Here is an 18,511-nt window from a genome sequence, read left to right as displayed (position 1 = left end):
TTTTCTCAGTCCACTGTTTCTTTCATTAAAGTAATATAATAGCTGGGTAATTTGTTACTTTTGAAATGAAAACATTACATAAAATATATCCATTATCCCTCCTCTTCACATGCCCAGCATCCCAACCTTCCCTCTCTAACTTTGGCTCTAAAGTGCTCAAAGTGAGCCGTGCCTCTCGTGTACTCATTTCCTTATCTGTCCTGGTCAAACCAAGCAAACATCTTCAGCTCTGTCACCTCCAGATCAGCCTCCTGTCTTATTGTCACCTTCACCAAACTATTCATGATAGCAGGCCTCACTACCATCTGAACCTTCTCTTTTACGCTTGCTGCCATCCTTCTGTCTCTAATACTTGTCTTCACCCACGCCATGCTGGTCTCCTAAAAGTGGTCTCAAGACCGGTCTTGGTTTAGGCGGTCTTGACTATAAGTCTGCTCTACTCCTCGCAGCTGTCACACATATTTTCTCTCATTTATACACATTCCTTCATTTCCTCTTTTCTTTCTTCCAACTGTCCTGGTTCTCTTCTGTCTACTCTCTACTCTTACTACATATCATATATCATACATCTATGAAGAGTCCACGGAGACTCGTGGAGGACCTCATCTGTCAGTCCGTCTATCACCACCGCAAACAAGGGGGCTCAGAGCAGATCCCTGGTGTGATTCCACCTCTACCGTGAACCCATCCATCACTCCTGCTGCACACCTCACCACTTTCTCTCTGTCCTTATGCATACTACGTATTTCTCTGACACTCCTGACGTCCTCATTCAGCAACCAAGTTTCTCTCATCACCATATTATGATCCACAAAGACACAGTGCACCTCTGTCTGACTTTGTCTGTACTTCTCTACCAACACTCGCAAAGCAAACCCTCCCTTCCTCCTTACTAATCCTCTTATACATAGTAATGGAAACAAAAATGTGGTATTGACACATGACAGAAAATGGTCTCTTTGAGTTAAAGTTTGTGTTCTAGCTGTAGTTCTTATAATAATCATTGCTCTGCAAACGTGGGGTACAATGCACTGCATTTGGGGAAAAAGAAGCCATCAGGGAAAACTTTAAATGAAATAATAAACATAAAAGAGCTTGATGTTTGAAATACTTAAATGCAGACAACCTAACCTTTGTATCAGGTTATCTGTGTCATGCAACAAAAAAGGCAATAAAATGTTGTAGACCAGCTGCAATTGGTTTTGCTCAGCTGACAACTAACCATAAAGAGACAAACTTCAAAGGGCAGTAATAAAATGCAAAACTGGATATGTAAACAACCAATATATCAATATCAAAACATACAAAACAATTCAAAATACATCAGGAGATTCATATATTACTATGTTGCTGTGTTTCCAAGACCACCAGCTAAATTAGGGGCAAGCCTGAAGCAGCGTTGAGAGAGAATTTGTAGCAGCTCTTGTTGGGCTTTTTGAGAGAAATTTTCTGATGTTTATTTGTGTGTGTGTGTGTGTGTGTGTGTGTGTGTGTGTAGGATGTTCTTCTAGTTAAGGGCTAGAGGGAACAGCTCATGCATTTGCCAAATAACTTAAAGGAAATAATTGTAGGACTGTCCAGGTAAATGCTGTTGTGTCTGTGTTTGAGCTGTTCTTTTTACAGGGTATAATATCTTTAAGGTCTTTATAAAAAAAGTGTAACCTCCTAAGATACTTTAACCAAATATTAGTGGGGGAGAAGGAATGTATATGTTTGAGGTTGTATATATACTTTTGACCCCATCTGGATTAAAGAAAATCAAAAATAAATTTCAATTTGAGGACTTAATTAGTTTTTTTAAGTCTCTCTATTCTTAAATAAAGATGTATGCTGTAAAATCTTTCCACCCTGAAAAAAAAAACAAAAAACAAGACTTCAAAGAAATCATTAAACAGTGTTGGATCAGGTGACCCTGAATCCTCCATTAGTCGTGCTGCGTTTGGACTAGGCTGCTTGGGGATTCCCATAATGCATTGAGTGTTTCTTCCTTAGTCACATTTTTGGTTTGTTCACATATGTGTTCATACACCTCTCCGCATTTAATTATTAATTATAACTAATCCCTGGACACTCTCTTCCACAGCATGTCATTAGTCCTGTCTTCCTCCCCTCACCCCTAACCAGTCATGGCAGATGGCCACCCCATCTTCCAAAAATGATTTTTTTTTTCCCTTTCCACAGTCACCAAAGTGCTTTCTCGTGGGATTTCTTATGATTGTTTTCTTTGTATTATTGTTGTGAATTAGCGCTGTGAATTGAATCTCCGACAGAGAGGGTAGCTGTACAGACAGTAACCATTCCTTCATCACACCTATCTGGAACAAAAGTAAAACAGGTATATTTATTGCCAGTTCTCTCTGCATGTAGACACTGTAGTCTTTGTATTTCAGTGTGTGAGCCAGAGACCGTGCTGGCTCCTGCTCTTCCAGGAACAGTTTGTGTTGAGTGAGCAACTTTACAATCTTCCGAATGCAGTGGGTGACCAGCCCGCTTTGTATGACCCCTACTATAGTCTTATCCTTGCCTGATGCAGTGCAACAGTTAATTAAGAGAATTTTAATTTTAAAGATAAACATGCTAATCTTAAAGATTAACATGGAATAAAGTAATACATAATAATTATGTGTCTTTATTATGAATAAATATGAGTATTAGGTATAAAGAGCCATTTGGTGATGAAGGGGATGCTGTGATAGTGATACACCTTGAGCTAGGCTGTTTAATCAGCTGCATAGAGCTGCAGAAATATTCCACAATACTACTGTATGCGGAGAATGATGCAGCCCAGGTCACACATGCACATATATACTTTTGCTTATTGTAGCAGTATGGCATTCTAGATGGGAGTGTCAAGACTGTATTTGCTAGGCATCAGCATGTTTGTAAAATTAGTGTGAATAGGTTTATTTTGATACCATTGTTTTGAGCTACAGCCTCATTGAATTACCAAGAACGCCATATATTTATGATGAGGTAAACTTGCTTGTCTCTTTGAATTATGCTGACTGTATCTAGCTGAATCTGCATTTTTGTCTCAAGGTTTCTCACTGCATATTTCAGTGGGTGGTGTAAAGGTCAGGGCCAATTCCCCAGACCTCCAATCCTGATTTTTTTTTTTATAGCTTAGTGCTTTAGAAATGGACCTTGTCATCATGCTGGGAGAATTCTCAGCTTTACATGCCCTTTACCCTTTCCTCTGCACGAACCTGAATGCCAAGCCTACCCCACTGCGATCCTGGAGGGAGCTCTCTATCAGAGCTCTGTCTCCCAGGCTTTGGACTACCGAATTATCAAGAATCTGGATATCACACATGTAGTCAACACCACTGCCGACAGTTCTAATGCTATTTTAATCACTATGCTACTAGAACCTGGTGGAGGCACTGCCACTGACATCCAGCTTCATTAACACTGCACTTAAGTCTGAGCCTGGTCCACTGCAGTTTCAAAGAAAAAAGGGAATGCACAGCCCCCAATGTGAACTTCCTGCGTCAAATACTGACTTATGAGGAGCAGCTGTTTGGGAGCAAACTTACCGACTTGGACGACATCTGTTGATGACTGCGGGAAAAATGGGAACGGAAAGCAGTATACTTTTTTTTTTCTTAAGTGGAGACTGAGAAGCTGCAGGGAAAACACTCAATCTTGGTTCACTATCCAAGTCCTCACTCTAAGCTGTTGTATTTCAGATTATACAGATGTTGAATTTGTAACCTCTGTAAGCCTCAGTATAACACTTATGACATTTTGCTTGGTGACAGTTGATAGAACATGTACATTAATAAGGAAATTTTATTTAACTTTACATAAGAAACGTTTATTCTCTTCAGTTTCACTCAGTGATGTAATGATGTGCTGATACTCAGAGACATACCACCTGTTTTGCAGCGTTGCTCATGTGGATATCTAAGATGACAAAGTGTTTATCACAGACATATACAGTCTGTAGTGTTTACACTGGGCATTTCAGTTGAGCCATAATGCAGTTAACAATTTGCTACACACACAGACGTAGCTCCACCCTGTTGAATTCAGCTGAATGCAGAAGGAATTCACTCCCTACTATCCCACAGTTTTTTTCTTTTTGAAGCTAGTAAGAATAATTTTTCTGGAATGTGGGAGGAAGATGATGAAAAATGTCTGTTCGTTCAATGTAAACGTTACAAAACTACACAAAACATCCGTCGAATGGAGATGATGGGCCCGGAGTGCAGATGCATACATGCAAAGTTGAGCACATAGGTTTTAGAGAAAGAGGAGAAAGAAAATATCTATCGGCAGTCTTTTAACACGTGGCATGTGACCTCACTGGAACGATTTCCACATTAAACTCCAAAATACTCATCTTCGGTCGTGTCGGTACGGGTCAACACTATTACAGGCACCTCCCCTAGCAATTTACAAACGACAGCCCCCTAAGTTTTCAGAAGCAGAGAGTGTATGCATGTGAGTCTGCACGTAGCATCCAGGCCCATCCTTTTAGAAATACAGCCCGAACCACCAGATAGCCAATAGTGCACCGAATCATCACAGACAGGAAGAGCCACCGGACCGAGTCTCCAACTTCAAACCGTTAACTTCACTGAATCGGTGTGGGCTTCAGGGAGAGACCCCGACGGCTTCTGCTACAGGATGCTCTCGATTAGGTGACTATGGACCCCTTGAGTGAGATAAGAAATGTAGGCTTATCTAGAAAATGTGTTTACATTTCAGATAGTCACCAGTTTACAGATTACGTCTTTTCACAGTGTTTGTCGCTGTTACCAACAGCAACCGTTGTTGCTGCCAACTGATTTGCCTTGCGAGCTTTGAGCTAGCGGCAATGAAAAGTAGAACAAAAGTAAACCAAGTTTTCGGTTTCTGTGTTGTGGGTCAAAACAAAGATTATACTACTAAACTAAGCAGGAGGCAACGAGATGACCTGAACCAGTTAGTTAAACTAGAAAATAGCAAGAAAAGAAAACGTAACCTGGCTTCTCCCTGTGAAACTTTAGCTAGCTTTCCGGTGTTGTGCCAAAAAGTGATTGTCTGCCAAAAACTGATTTCTGGTATTTGCCAAAAACTGATTGCTCGTATTTAAACTGCTATAAGTAACTTATTGGGCTATAATATGTGAAACATATGTCAAATGCATCCCTCATGGATGACATAAAGTCATATTGAGCTACAAACAACATTAGTGTAACAAGGTAGAAGCCGCAATCAGTCTTTGGCAGTGACTTTTATATAATCTTTATTTATGCCGTTAAAAAAGTCTAATTAACATTAAAAATGTCTTTTGTAAGAAGTAGTTGGACAGCAGAAATGGCTCAAATATTACAATAGTTCTGTAAAAATATTTAAAGTGGGGATAAAGGACCAGATTGGTTATAATGTAAGTACAATAACACAGAGTTGTAAAGATACTTGAAAAAACTTTAATCATCAGTACTCTGTTCACCGAAGTCTATTTACCAACATATGTAAAGATATTACACATAAAAAATACACGCAAACATTGGAAATCAGTTTTTGGCAGGCAATCGCGTGGGATGCTTCTCCCGTCACTTTGCTTTATGCCTCATTTAACAACCTCTATACATTTTATTTGTTAATGCCAAACATTTTTCACATTTAGTTTGTCATATTTCATACGGAGTAATCACATAGTCTTATGGCAACAAGGAGATAAAATGTCATATCGAGCTACAAGCTTTGTTTATATGCAAGTCCGATTTACTTAATGTAATTAAATGTAACTTCCTCCCCAAAACAACACCAACCAAGAAGTAAAAGCCTTCCTGCTGCTGTTCAGTCTGCAGCATTCATTGACTGAGTTTTGCAGGTAATATCAGACTCCATCGGGCAGTGTGCAGTCCTCACACAGGAGGGAGGGGCGAAGACGTGGCAGTCTTCTTCCATGCACGTCCTGTGTTATCTGACTCCATAGCTGGAAAACTTGGAGACATTTTATGCGATGAAGGAAGTTTCTCAGGGCAGACTCTCAAAAATAAAATTGTTTTTGTCAGGAGCAGGTTTAAACTTGTTATAACGTATTGCGAAGCCCCTTAGGCTATTAAAATTGTGCTTTTTTTGTCTGGGTGTTGTTTGTTTCATTACGTCCCCCCCGTATTTATCTTAAATATTCCTTATGTATACTATGGATTAGTTATGTCATATCATAACAGGTAAATAAGTGTTAGAGTTTTTTTTTTTTTTTTTTTTTTTTTTAAGGTACTAAATATGTACCAACATCTAATTGTCTATAACGATTTCGAGCTCTTTCTTTTAACACTTATTTCACTCTCATTGTGGCTGTTGCTGCTGCCCTGTACAACGTTTACAGCCCTATAGAAAGCAGGGAGTGGTACAAGTGACATGACAGGATAAAGGCAAGTAAACTAGCAAATTGCTTTATCACATGACTTTATGGATTTACAGCCATCCAAGGAATTTTTAAGGGTGGATACCTTTGAGGAAACCCGAACTCTGTGGTCCAACCAAAAGGAGTTGCCTTTTAGATTACACATGAACTGGTTTCTAGGTCAGTAAGACTTTGTTTTTATTCTTAGTTTTTTTTAATACGGGCTGTACCAACATGCTTATTAACACACTTAATGCTTATTAACTCACTTCCATGTGTGGCATGACCAGAACACTTGAAATTAGAAATGTTCAATATACAGCTATCATTTTTGCATCACACTTAACTGAGTGTGAAAGAAGATTGTAGTAATTACCCTATCATCACACTGGGTACAATAATTGCATTCTTCAAAACTTTTACCTTGGAAATCAGAAAGTGGAAGAGGTATATTTATGGCTTTTAAGTGGCAGCACACATTATGCAGTTGCAGAAGTAGCTTGGTAGCAGTAGAGGATAATGGTGATTTGTGTCTTGCTTCAGGTTTTTTTCCACCCTCTCTGCTTCCTTCTGCTGACCTAAATTGAAATCTCATATGAAGTCACTCTATTTTTTCTTCTCATACAAGACTTGCCCTTGTGGCAGAGTCGAACCTGCCTCAGCCTGCTGCTGGCTTACACTGAATAGTTTATGTACACTTCATGACCTTCATTTTGCCTGTGCGCTTATGGGTGTGTGTGTGTGTGTGTATTTGTGTTTACACTATATTTATAACAAACCATCTCACTTGGCCAAGCAGCAGGTGTTTTATAATGTGGGGGATTTTTGGTCTTGATTCTTTTGGCTTAATTTCTTTCCAAAACTTTTGTCCAAGTCTGCTCTCTTGCTATTTTTCTTTTGAAAAACAAAAAGCCAAAATGTGATATGCCACAGGCCAACATGGTTCGGTTTGGGTATATTTACAGTCTTAGTAGTTTGGAATTTTGTTAGTACATTCTTGAGATAAATAAGTGATCTAATTTGATGGCGATCATGGCATGTAGCATGTTGTGGACATCCCAGAATATTTAAAAGCAAAATTCTTGCACATTTGCCCTGAATTTCTGTTATGTGGGTAAGAAAAAAATTAGCACCACAGTAAAATTTGCGTGGACGCAGACTATTTGAAGTATAAAGAAGTGCATGTAAGAATGCACAATGGAGTCATGCATTCTCCTGTAATTTGTGGCTGCAAGAAACAAAAGATCACAGTGCTGCCTGTCCCAGGCCTAACTGCCAGCCTCAAAGCTAAACCAGACATATTTTAGCAGTGTGTCTGGTTTAGCTCTTTAATTATATGACTAGAATAAATTGGATTATGGTGATACCTTATCATAGAAATTAAAATGTCTTCAAAATAGGTAGGTCATTCACTGACTCTGTCACTGTTTTATTAATTTAATGTTCTTCTCTCACTTTTTGTCAGAATGGAGCTGCCGTGTTATTGTTTATTGCTGCTGAGCTGCCTGCAGTCGCTCTCAGCCCACGCTGACTTCTTCACTTCTACAGGTAAAAGACTTGTGTTATGTTACTACACACACACAAGGCCAAGAAATTTTAAAGCTTGTACTGATTTTATAAGATTAGTATAGTTTATCATTTCAGTGTTTGCAATTAATATGTGTTTGTTTTTTTCAGGCCAGATGACAGATCTGTTGTACACAGAAAAAGATCTTGTCACCTCTTTGAAGGACTACATCAGAGCAGAGGAGAGCAAACTAGAGCAGATCAAACGGTGAGTTTGTCAACTCCTGGGTGTGATTTGCTGCTGGGGGCATTTCTCCCTTCTCGTCGTCATGTCCTTGCGTCTGCTAAATTATTTTTATCCCAGTGCCAAAGTCAACCAAGCACTGCAATCGCTAGCTAAAATAGAGAGAAATAAAAAGGATACAGAGTGCAGAAAGAATACAACTGTGTCAACCACATGCCCGATCATTTCCATCAGAATCCCCTACAAAGATGAGATATGCAGCTTCTTATTTCAACTTTCTTAACTACGGTTATGTACCGGAGCAGCTGACTCACATTGCACAGTTAGAAAACTTTGATATGAAGGAGTGGGTCTCTGAATTAATGTTACCTGAACAGTTAGTTGGTGTTGTAACTGGTACAGCTGCTGTGTGGAGAAGCCACACTCCTGTATGAAAAGATCAACCCTAACCTGACCCTCATTCACTGGATGAAGTTAGATCCTGTGATCCGTGATGCTTTAGGACACGTTACAGAGCCGAGTCAGCAGTAAAGGAGGATTTAATTCTGACAGGTTTATTTTTTTATTGGGTTTATTGTTGTTTATTTCATTTAAAATTTAAATTTAAAAAAAAAATAATTTGCAAGTGTCTATAAACATTGTGGTTGCTCCATGTTTAATTTCCATAAATATTATATGACAGCCGTAATAATAGGTAGCTTGCTTACAAGTGTAATCAACACACTTTAATCCATATTACCTTTTTTGTGATAGGTGGGCTGAAAAATTGGATTCCTTGACAGTTACTGCCACGCAGGACCCTGAAGGCTTTCTGGGACACCCTGTGAATGCCTTCAAACTGGTGAAGAGGTTGAACACAGAGTGGGGGGACCTGGAGAGTCTTGTGCTCCGTGACACCACTGGAGGTATGATCAGTAAAGCCCAGGTTCAAATAATAACACTGTAATATTTGGTTTTATAAATGAGTGGTAAAAACCTTCAGAAAAAGTGCAACACAGAAGTACACTAAAACATTGACTTGTTTGTTTTAGCTGTATGTGGATGGATGAAACTCCCATCTAACTGTTCACCTCATGAAATTTGAAGAGCAAGTGTTAAATGTCATTTTGAGTGATTAATGTGCCCACACATAGAATACTTTATTGTGCCATTTTTCTCAGGATTTATTTCCAACCTGACCATCCAGAGACAGCACTTCCCAAATGACGAGGACCAGACCGGAGCTGCCAAAGCTCTCATCCGGTTACAAGACACTTACAGACTTGATGCCAACACCATCTCTACGGGAAACTTACCTGGTAAAATCCTCCGAACAGTTGCATGTCACACACAAATGGCATGAGTTCACATACCCATGGGCCTATTTGTTCATTAAGGATTCAAATGTACAGATATAAAGATAAAGTGACTGCCACAAAAGTCACAATAAATGTCAGACTATGTGAGTTTTTTGGGGGAAGGGTTTGATTGTTTTCTGATTTCTTTTTCCCCCTCCTGTGTGTACTCCTAACTAGGAGTGAAATACAAGAGCCACATGACAGCTGAGGACTGTTTTGAGCTGGGGAAAATTGCCTACTCCGATGCCGATTACTACCACACAGAGCTGTGGATGGCCCAGGCCCTGAAACAGCTCGATGAGGGAGAGGAGTCCACTTTAGATAAGGTGACAGTGATCGACTACCTCAGCTATGCCATTTACCAGCAGGGGGAGATGGAGCGTGCAATGGAGTATACAAAGAGGTTGATTGAACTGGGTGAGTCTCTTCATATTCTAAAGAATTAAGAAGTAAGACTGTAATAGTGTGGAACTTGCTTTAATTTGGCCAAACAAAATAAATTATTGTTGGGTATTTTAAGCAGCAAGGTTTAGACTGAAGGACAGACTAAACAGAGGTGAGGCACAGGTCAACATTTCCGAGCCAGACAGACATAAACAGTTCAGGCAGTTGCTATGTTTGGGGCATAACATCTGTGCTGTAGCAAATCTGTGGAGTCTTGTCTCAAAACGCTGCTGTTTGTACCAGCAAAACAGTTATCTGTATAGCACAATTCACAGAGAGGTGAAATCTATTTTTTTTTAAATGACCAGGTATTGCTTTTTTTTAGAGACTTATGTGTCATTTGTCCCCTTTTATTTATTGACGTTACTGATTTAACAGGAATAAGAGAGGATTTCAGTGTGTCCAGGTTCAGTTTAAACCACTGCCAGACTTTCCAAAGCAGTGTTAATGTCAATTTTATTTATATTTTTATTATATTATATTTATATATTTATATTATATTTTACACATAAACTCAGTGTGCTTAACATAAAATATAAAAACATTAAAAAAAACCATGTAAGTCTGCAATGCCTTAAGGCTTGTAAAAACAAAAAAACTAAACTGTACAAAGGAATAACCTGCATGTTAGCATACACACAGACAAGCATACACGTACACAAAAGTGTTATTAAGTGTAAGTGTGTGAGAAAAATAAAGGTTTTATGTTAAGTTAAGTTTGTTTTTGAATGTAGACATGATTGTAATTGACCTCAGATAAGTAGGAAGCTTGTTCCAAAGAACAGAGCAACAGAAACTGAAAGCACCCTCAGCACACTTAGATCGAATTCTGGGGACAGTTAAAATATCTGCACCTAATGACTTGAGAGGTCTTATTGGGTTATAGACACCCAGCAAGTGAGAGATGTATTTGTGGGGGGCAAATCACTTGAGTGCATTATGAACTAGTAGAAGGATTTAAAACAATCAAAGCTCAAAACCAATAGAGTGCGAAATAGCTTCCTTACCCGAGCCGCTGTCTCCATCACACCTCTTTGCCAATCAGTGCACCAATTCAAAGGACTATAACCAGCTACACACACACAAACAGTTTTTAGGTGTGTGACTTGCTTATGTTCGCACACCCACCCTTTTCTTCAGAGACTACTAGTATGAGAAGTTGCACACAAAGCCACTTTAAAGCATTGAGCTACTTTTTACTAGAAATATTTATACTTTCATATTCTGTAGTAACTATAGCAACCATTTGTACTGCTGTTTTCTTCTGTCCAAGAAAGTGACACTGTCAGCTATCAGTTTAGCAGTAGTAAACAGTCCCCTTGCTGTTATTTTGAAAGTTATGTTGCTTCCTGGGCCATGTCCTGCTAAAAGGGTGCCAAAGCACCCAAAGGACATTGTCCCAATGGATTCCAATGTGTCAGACTGCAGTTTTTGACAGTAGTCCTCCATCTGAGTTGAAGTCATCATTACTGACTGATGGCATATATTTGTCATGTTAGAAGCGATGTTGCTGTGATGGTTGGCATTGTGACAGTTTTAGTTTGCATTGCTGCTTGTAATCACCACTGATGTTTTCTCCTGGTTTTTCACACATAGACCCAGAGCACCCTCGTGGCAAGAGCAACCTGAAGTACTTTGAGTTTCAGTTGGAGAAGCAAAAAAAGGCTGCAGAGGAAGAAGCTCCAAAACAGAAGGAGCGCGAGAAAAGAGAAACAGCTGAAAAGAAGCAGAAGAAGTCCAAAAAGGCTTTCTCTCTGATCCCAGAAAGGGAGAAATATGAGATGCTTTGCCGTGGAGAGGGTATCAAAATGGTGAGGAAGAGCTGAAAGCAATTTATAACTTGCATACTGTAACTCAGTTTTAACTTTTTGTGTGCTCTTTTCTTTTCTCTAAATCAGACACCTCGTAGGCAGAGCAGGTTGTTCTGTCGTTACTACAATAACAATCGTAACCCCAGTTTACTGCTGGCGCCCGTCAAACAGCAGGACGAGTGGGACCGCCCCTACATTGTTCGCTACCTTGACGTCATCTCTGATGCAGAAATTGAGAGAATCAAGCAGCTGGCAAAACCACGAGTAAGCAGTTCAGATTTTAGGATTTCATAGGTGGTTTGGGATGTCAAAGGATGGGAAGTCAAAGCTGTTATTAGCAACACATACTTTAACATCTTTATGTGTTTATCTGTGTGTGCTTCACAGCTACGCAGGGCAACCATCTCCAACCCCATCACAGGAGTGCTGGAGACAGCTTCTTACAGGATCAGTAAAAGGTAAGACAGAGCATGATGATGAAGAGAAGAAAATCTTATTTTCCTCCTCAATAACTGAGCTCACGTCTTCTTCTGTACCCCCGTCTGATCACAGCTTCATGTTTCTGCCCCTCATAAAGGCTCTTGAGCTGAAGCACTCTCTCCTGCTGAAAATACGTTTTCTAAAAATAAAGAAACATCTGTAGCCTTTTTCCCCCAAATAATACAGAAATGAAAGGGAAATGCTAAATTACTAACGTGACTGAATATGTAGCTATTTGTGGAAAAGTTGGATTATCCAACTCTTTTTTGAGGACCTTTTTATGGGTCTGTTTCTGCTCAAGTGTCTGCTCCACGGAGGTAACACATGAAGGTAGCAGAGGGGAAAGATATTACTCTTTTACTAGTTGATACTAACATTATTTCTTTTGTGAGCTGCCTTTTCTTTCCCTCTTTTTCTCCTTATTATGTTTTGTCCGTCCTTGTGCATGTGTGCTTCCGCAGTCCATTTTCCTTCCTTCTTTGATACTACTCTTCCTGCTTCTACGTGTCCTGCTGTTGGAAATGCCGTAGTTAACGGGAGCTGTGGTGACTGAACCCAATTCAAGAAAAATCCCTGTGAGGTAAGGGGTCAAAGATCACTTGGAAGGACTCTCTCCCTTCCCCTGCTCATTTGACTTCATATCTATACCAGGTTACCTGAGTTTTCCCGTGCTGGATTTCTATGTCCCACAGCATTGTTTGGAAATCACTTTCCAATACAAGGCCATTTTTCTGTAGTTCTACATTTTGTACAAGATCTGTTTTAAAAAAAGAGACATTGTGAAACATCAAAGGCCTATGTAGTGCAGATAAATGACCGTTCAATTTTTATAGATGCCTTGCTCACTGTTTTAAATTCAAATTTAAATCCCATCCTAAAAATAGCACGTTAGCAGCCCACCAAAACCCCATGCTTTCTTTGGTTTTACTGCAGTCGGTAATTAATGTGTGTGGGTGCCAGGGTGTGGTGTTTCTTTTAAAGTTTTGTATATGTGCATGACAGCTGGCATGTCTTTCTAACTTGAGTGAACTTGAGGTAACAGACAGATGGAAGAAATCAGAACAGTTTGAACCCCATTTAAACGACTGCAAGAGACTTAAGAAAATAATCCACTGGCTCATGCTTCATTCAATATCCATTTATAAAATATGACCTATCAGTACAAACTGAATGAAAAACGATGACACACACAGACACACGTGTTAATGCTGATCTGCAGGCATTCTTAAAAACATGATGAAGAAGCTATATGGGCGAAGAATCATCTCAATGCCTTTGTAACGTCTTAAAAAAACTTGTTTTCCTCAACCCACATTAGAGTGTGTTGGAATTGTCTCTCATATAATGGCAACTGCAAGTTCGTGTTAAGAGGATGGACATTTTTATTTTGTGTTTAGTGGATATTATGGCCAGAAAAAAAATATTTTATTTAGTCCTAAACCACATTATACAAATATCTTCAAAGATATTCATTAGATATTGTAAAGCTGGATATTGTTCCCGTTTTCCATTCCCTTTGCACCTCTACTTCGCTTCTGTATCCTAATATTGCCATTTACAAACTCACGTTGCTTTTTGTTGGCTTTTGATTACAAGTTTCCTGCATAGCATGCTTCTCAGACACTTTTTACAGAAGAAAATTTTACTACCATCTAGTGTATAAAATGTGTGCCTTATTGAAATATGTTTCCCATGCTGTTTCATTCTTAGTTTCTCTGTGTTCCCTTCTATATTCCAGTGCTTGGCTCACTGAATATGATGATCCAATGATTGAAATGATCAATGACAGAATTGAACGTGTCACCGGGCTTGAAGTGGACACTGCAGAAGAGTTACAGGTAAAAAAGTTATTTCAAAACCAACAAAAAACTGTACATGACCACCAAAGCAAATATGAAGCAAACAAGTTTCCCAGGCCTCCTATGTACATCTGTTAGAAACTGATTTTTTTTTACATGTATTTGTCTGTAGGTTGCAAATTATGGTGTTGGAGGTCAATACGAACCTCACTTTGACTTTGGAAGGGTACGTTCTTTTTCAGTTTGCCACAGTTAATGTACTGCTGCATTAATGTGGTAGGATGTTTAACATGATATTGGTTATCTCCGTACAGAAAGATGAGCCAGATGCCTTTAAAGAGCTGGGAACTGGGAATCGTATTGCAACGTGGCTTTTCTATGTGAGTAATCACCCCTTTGGACGAGCATTAACCTTCTTTTATTTATTGACATTTGATTTTTACTATGCTAATTGCCTGTGCTGGTACTGAAATTAATTTAGCAGTCAGTGACACAGTCATTGTTATAATTAAAGTAGACATTGTTGACTTATAAGTCTGCATATTTGATAATACTGAGAAAACTATCTTATTAAGTTTCAGTATACAAATTAAGAATGAACCCTGTCACTGCACATAGTGCTAGCATAGTATCGAGGGCTAGCTGTCATCTGTGACTATGGGCTTTAGTGTCTTTGCTGTGATAGGACAAAATTTACTCTGCTGATGTGATAAGGGAAACATAGCATCTAAATTCTCAATTCAAATACAGTACGTTCAATATTATTACTTAATCGGAAAGTCATGTGACTCCTCACCTTGAAACAGTGTCACAAAGCCTTTACATGAGTGAGGTGCCATGCTTGTTAGTAGAGCTGGGCGATATATCGAGTTTTTAAAAAATATCGATATATTTTCATACGAGATATAAGATGTGACAATATCCTTTATATCGATATAGTCTGTTACGTTATAATTATACTTGTGGAGCCACAAGTTTGCCTCTCTTTCGTCCACTTTTGTCTCTACGCAACGTTACTCGGCCTCGCCTCTCCTTCACTGAACACAACTCCCCCTCCTCCCCCATAGCTTCACCTGCAGGCAGCGACAAGATGGACACGGCAAATCTCCGTTAGCGAGTTGTGGGGCTGGACGGCGTCAACATGTTAGCGAGCTAACCGCGCTAACGAGCTAACCATGCTAACGACATGCAGCCCACGGGGGCTGCACGGCCTAAAATCCTTTCATTTTCTCAAAAGTTGACAGCGCGCCTTATGTATGAATTCTGGTTGTGCTTACTGACCGCGAACCGATTTTAGGTGGTACACGGCGCTCAGCAATCTGTCAAAAAATGTTTTAGTACGACTTTGGTAAGCTACGGAGAGGCAGCGCTTGATGGATTGTCGGAGCATTACGGCTACCGTAGTCTGGAGCCTCGCGGAGTGATACGTACTGTGCTTCAACGTAATATTACCGTATTGTGTGTGTATAAGGGCCATAAATGGCACCTGTTAAGAGACATGGTTACAAAGAGGATTTCAAACTCAAGGCTGTCAGTCACGCAGTAGAAGTTGGGAACAGAGCAGCTGTGAAATCTGTCTTTGTTATTATGCTCAGCGTCTGTTAGTTTAAATTTTGACTGCACAATTATGAGCTTTTATTTATGCACAAAAACAACATTGTTTTCTTTTATTTATGGAGCATTATTATTTAATAAATGCTCATAATTTATTTTTGAGTAATTTCTTCATGTAAATCTATGCTGTATGTAAATAAAAATGCCTGTGTGACATCTGGGACACAGTGTGACTAAGAACTCTCTTTTTGTTCTTAACTTATGGCTTTAAAAAAATATCGAGATATATATCTTATATCGCCACCCAGCTAAAAAATATCGAGATATGAATTTTGGGTCATATCGCCCAGCCCTACTTGTTAGTCATGAGGAACACGGGTAAATTTGGAGACAAGAGGATTTTATTTTACTCAAAAAATGCACAAAACTATTAACAAAAATTATATTTGAAATAAGTTCTAGGAACCTCAGCAAAAGAGGTCAAATAATCTGAACTCAAATCAGACTCAGAAATTAAGAAACAGACTAATAAAATGAACTAACTGCTTAAACAAAACCAAATGCAACTGAGCGGAAATTGACTCAGCATGCAGGAAACAAAGGGAAACTTAAGTCTTGACTGATCACACCAACTTAGACACACTGGGAAGCAAAATAAATAATGATCTGTTATTGATCTGTTATCCAGAGAAACCACATACTGTAGCAGCTAATTTAACAGCTACTTCAGCATAAATAATACATTGAACATAAGATTAAACACATTAACAGTGTTCACTTTACAAGAGTTAATTAAATCTGCATGCTACACACAAGAACTATTCTATCTTCAACTTCATTTTATATGAAACTAAGGATTTCATATAAGTTGTTTAAATTACACTGCTGGATTTTTCTTCTGACTCTTCTGTTGTAGATGAGTGACGTATCAGCAGGTGGAGCCACAGTATTCCCAGATGTTGGTGCAGCAGTTTGGCCTCAAAAGGTAAATGTTTATATTACTCCTCTTATAAATGTCCATTAATATTGATTTTTCAGCTAATCCTATTATGTAACAAACTGAAGGATTTTGTAAAAAAGGTCACAGGTGTCCATAATAAAGTACACACCGTACATAATAAAAGAGAAAAATATACTTATTCTAGCACTTTTCTCTCCAAAACACATTTTATTAATGGTAAAGGAGCGTTTTCATCCCATATAAGCTCATTTAGCAGAAATAACTGCCAATTTCTTCATAAAAGGATTCTTTCATGTGCCCCCATGCTCTTATAATGTTTTTAAGTGCCATTTTAACAGTCCCAGTATAGCAAGAGAACACAGGTATTTAAATATTGCTTTATTTATCATTTCACTTCTGAGAAATCTTTTGCAAGTACTTTAGGAAACCAAGTCTTGGCTCTCTGAGATGATGTGCAGAACTACTTAACCTCTGATGCCTGTTTGTTTTCCAGGGTACTGCAGTGTTCTGGTACAATCTGTTTGCCAGCGGGGAGGGAGACTACAGCACTCGACATGCAGCTTGTCCAGTGTTGGTGGGCAACAAGTGGGGTGAGTTTGATTGTTCTTGTCGGCTATAAAGCCGTCTACCTGAGTAAGCATTGTATAAAAGAATAGTGCTTGATTTGAGGACTTGGGGATTTTGGATGATTTTGAGACACCAACACAAGGCCCAACTTCCGTTGAGCCTGTGTCCTCCACCTCCCTCAACTCTATTTACACTTTTAAACATTAAAATTATATTTAACAATTAAGACAATGCCATTTAAAAAGTCTGAAAAAGACATTTTAGTGTCAATCACTGCTTGATTAATAATGTTACTACACTGGCCAAAATAATTGTGATTTTACAGATGTTTTACATATTTAAATGTGTGAGTGTGTGTGTGTGTGTGTGTGTGTGTGTAAGACTGGGCTTATGAATAATCTATCTGTGTATTTTTCTTTCCATCATCAGTATCAAACAAGTGGATTCATGAAAGAGGCCAGGAGTGGAGGCGACCTTGTGGCCTAAGTGAATCTGAATGATTGTCCTCATCACCTTCGTGGCCCTCTCTTCCCCTCCTCGTGAAACACCCAGGACTAAAGAACTCTGCTGCAGATCACAGCGTGATGATGGATACACATGGATACAAAGAGTCTAAATGGCTCACCTCCTTTCTATAAACACTGACTTGTGTTTTTTCTTTCCTCTCGCTCTCCACTTGTTAGTCAGTTTCAGAGACTGTTTTGGTTAATGTCAAACTCCTGGACTGTATTGGCATTAAGGTGCCAAGGTGACATGTTCATAAGGTTTTGTTGGATGGTTTTGAGAAACACTTGAGCCCCTTTGTTTGCACTCTGACTGAACCTTAGAAAATACTAAACTGCATCAGAGATGTTTGTCTTTTCTGACAAGTGAGTTTATGTTCAGGCTGAGCTTTCCTCGGGAAACACTCCAAAGAATTGAAAATTATGACCATAATCTAGGATTGTGGGGGTTTTTTGGTGGAAAAATAAATACTTTATTCCCTGTAAGCTGTGTAAAGATCCAGAAGTGGTTTTAGTTACTTGCAGTCTATGCAGTACATTATCACATGTTGCTGATCTGCCTAAATGCCACTGTTTATCACTCATTGTTGCAAAATGTAGTGTGCACACATGCATGGGTACACTTACAGAGAGGTGCATACACCCCGATACTGCATAACATTAATTTTATATTTATGTGTTTTTCCTGGATTTAATCCTCATTGACTTAGTGTTATGTGAGGGGGAAAAACAAGCAGATGCACTACATTTTCCCATAACGGAGTCAAATAGTGATTCTTTAGAGTAGGTTTGGAAGAGTGTGACCAATGCTTTCAGTGTATATAATGTGTTGGGTTTTTTTTAAGAAAGAAGCATTTTATTTATATGTCCTAAAAACAAGTTTATGTTGTTTATGCTTTAAATGGAAAAAAAAATGCTTTTTTTCTTTTCTACAATAAACTACGTTACAATAAATGAGATGA

General features: G+C 38.9%; 1 protein-coding gene across 2 annotated transcripts; it reads left to right on the top strand.

Moving 5' to 3' along the window:
- The first annotated feature begins 4,407 nt into the window (after nt 1-4,407).
- Nucleotides 4,408-18,506, top strand: p4ha1b (prolyl 4-hydroxylase, alpha polypeptide I b). Of its 2 annotated transcripts, XM_085183063.1 has the most exons (16): nt 4,408-4,646; nt 6,421-6,523; nt 7,809-7,891; nt 8,021-8,117; nt 8,847-8,998; nt 9,254-9,391; nt 9,608-9,847; nt 11,471-11,685; nt 11,773-11,949; nt 12,073-12,143; nt 13,904-14,003; nt 14,137-14,190; nt 14,279-14,344; nt 16,435-16,503; nt 16,973-17,069; nt 17,476-18,506. In XM_085183063.1, exons 3-16 carry the CDS (start codon nt 7,810-7,812, stop codon nt 17,544-17,546), a joined length of 1,629 nt encoding a protein of 542 aa, XP_085039189.1. In that variant the 5' UTR covers nt 4,408-4,646; nt 6,421-6,523; nt 7,809; the 3' UTR covers nt 17,547-18,506. The 2 variants fall into 2 exon arrangements, with proteins under 2 accessions (XP_085039189.1, XP_085039188.1); XM_085183062.1 differs by lacking the exon at nt 6,421-6,523.
- The last annotated feature ends 5 nt before the right edge of the window (nt 18,507-18,511 follow it).

This window comes from Neolamprologus multifasciatus, chromosome 13 (assembly GCF_963576455.1).
Source record: "Neolamprologus multifasciatus chromosome 13, fNeoMul1.2, whole genome shotgun sequence".
In the NCBI taxonomy this organism is placed as follows: Eukaryota; Metazoa; Chordata; class Actinopteri; order Cichliformes; family Cichlidae; genus Neolamprologus; species Neolamprologus multifasciatus.
Note: the sequence above shows the minus strand (reverse complement) of the source record. Positions and strands in the feature narration are given on the sequence as shown.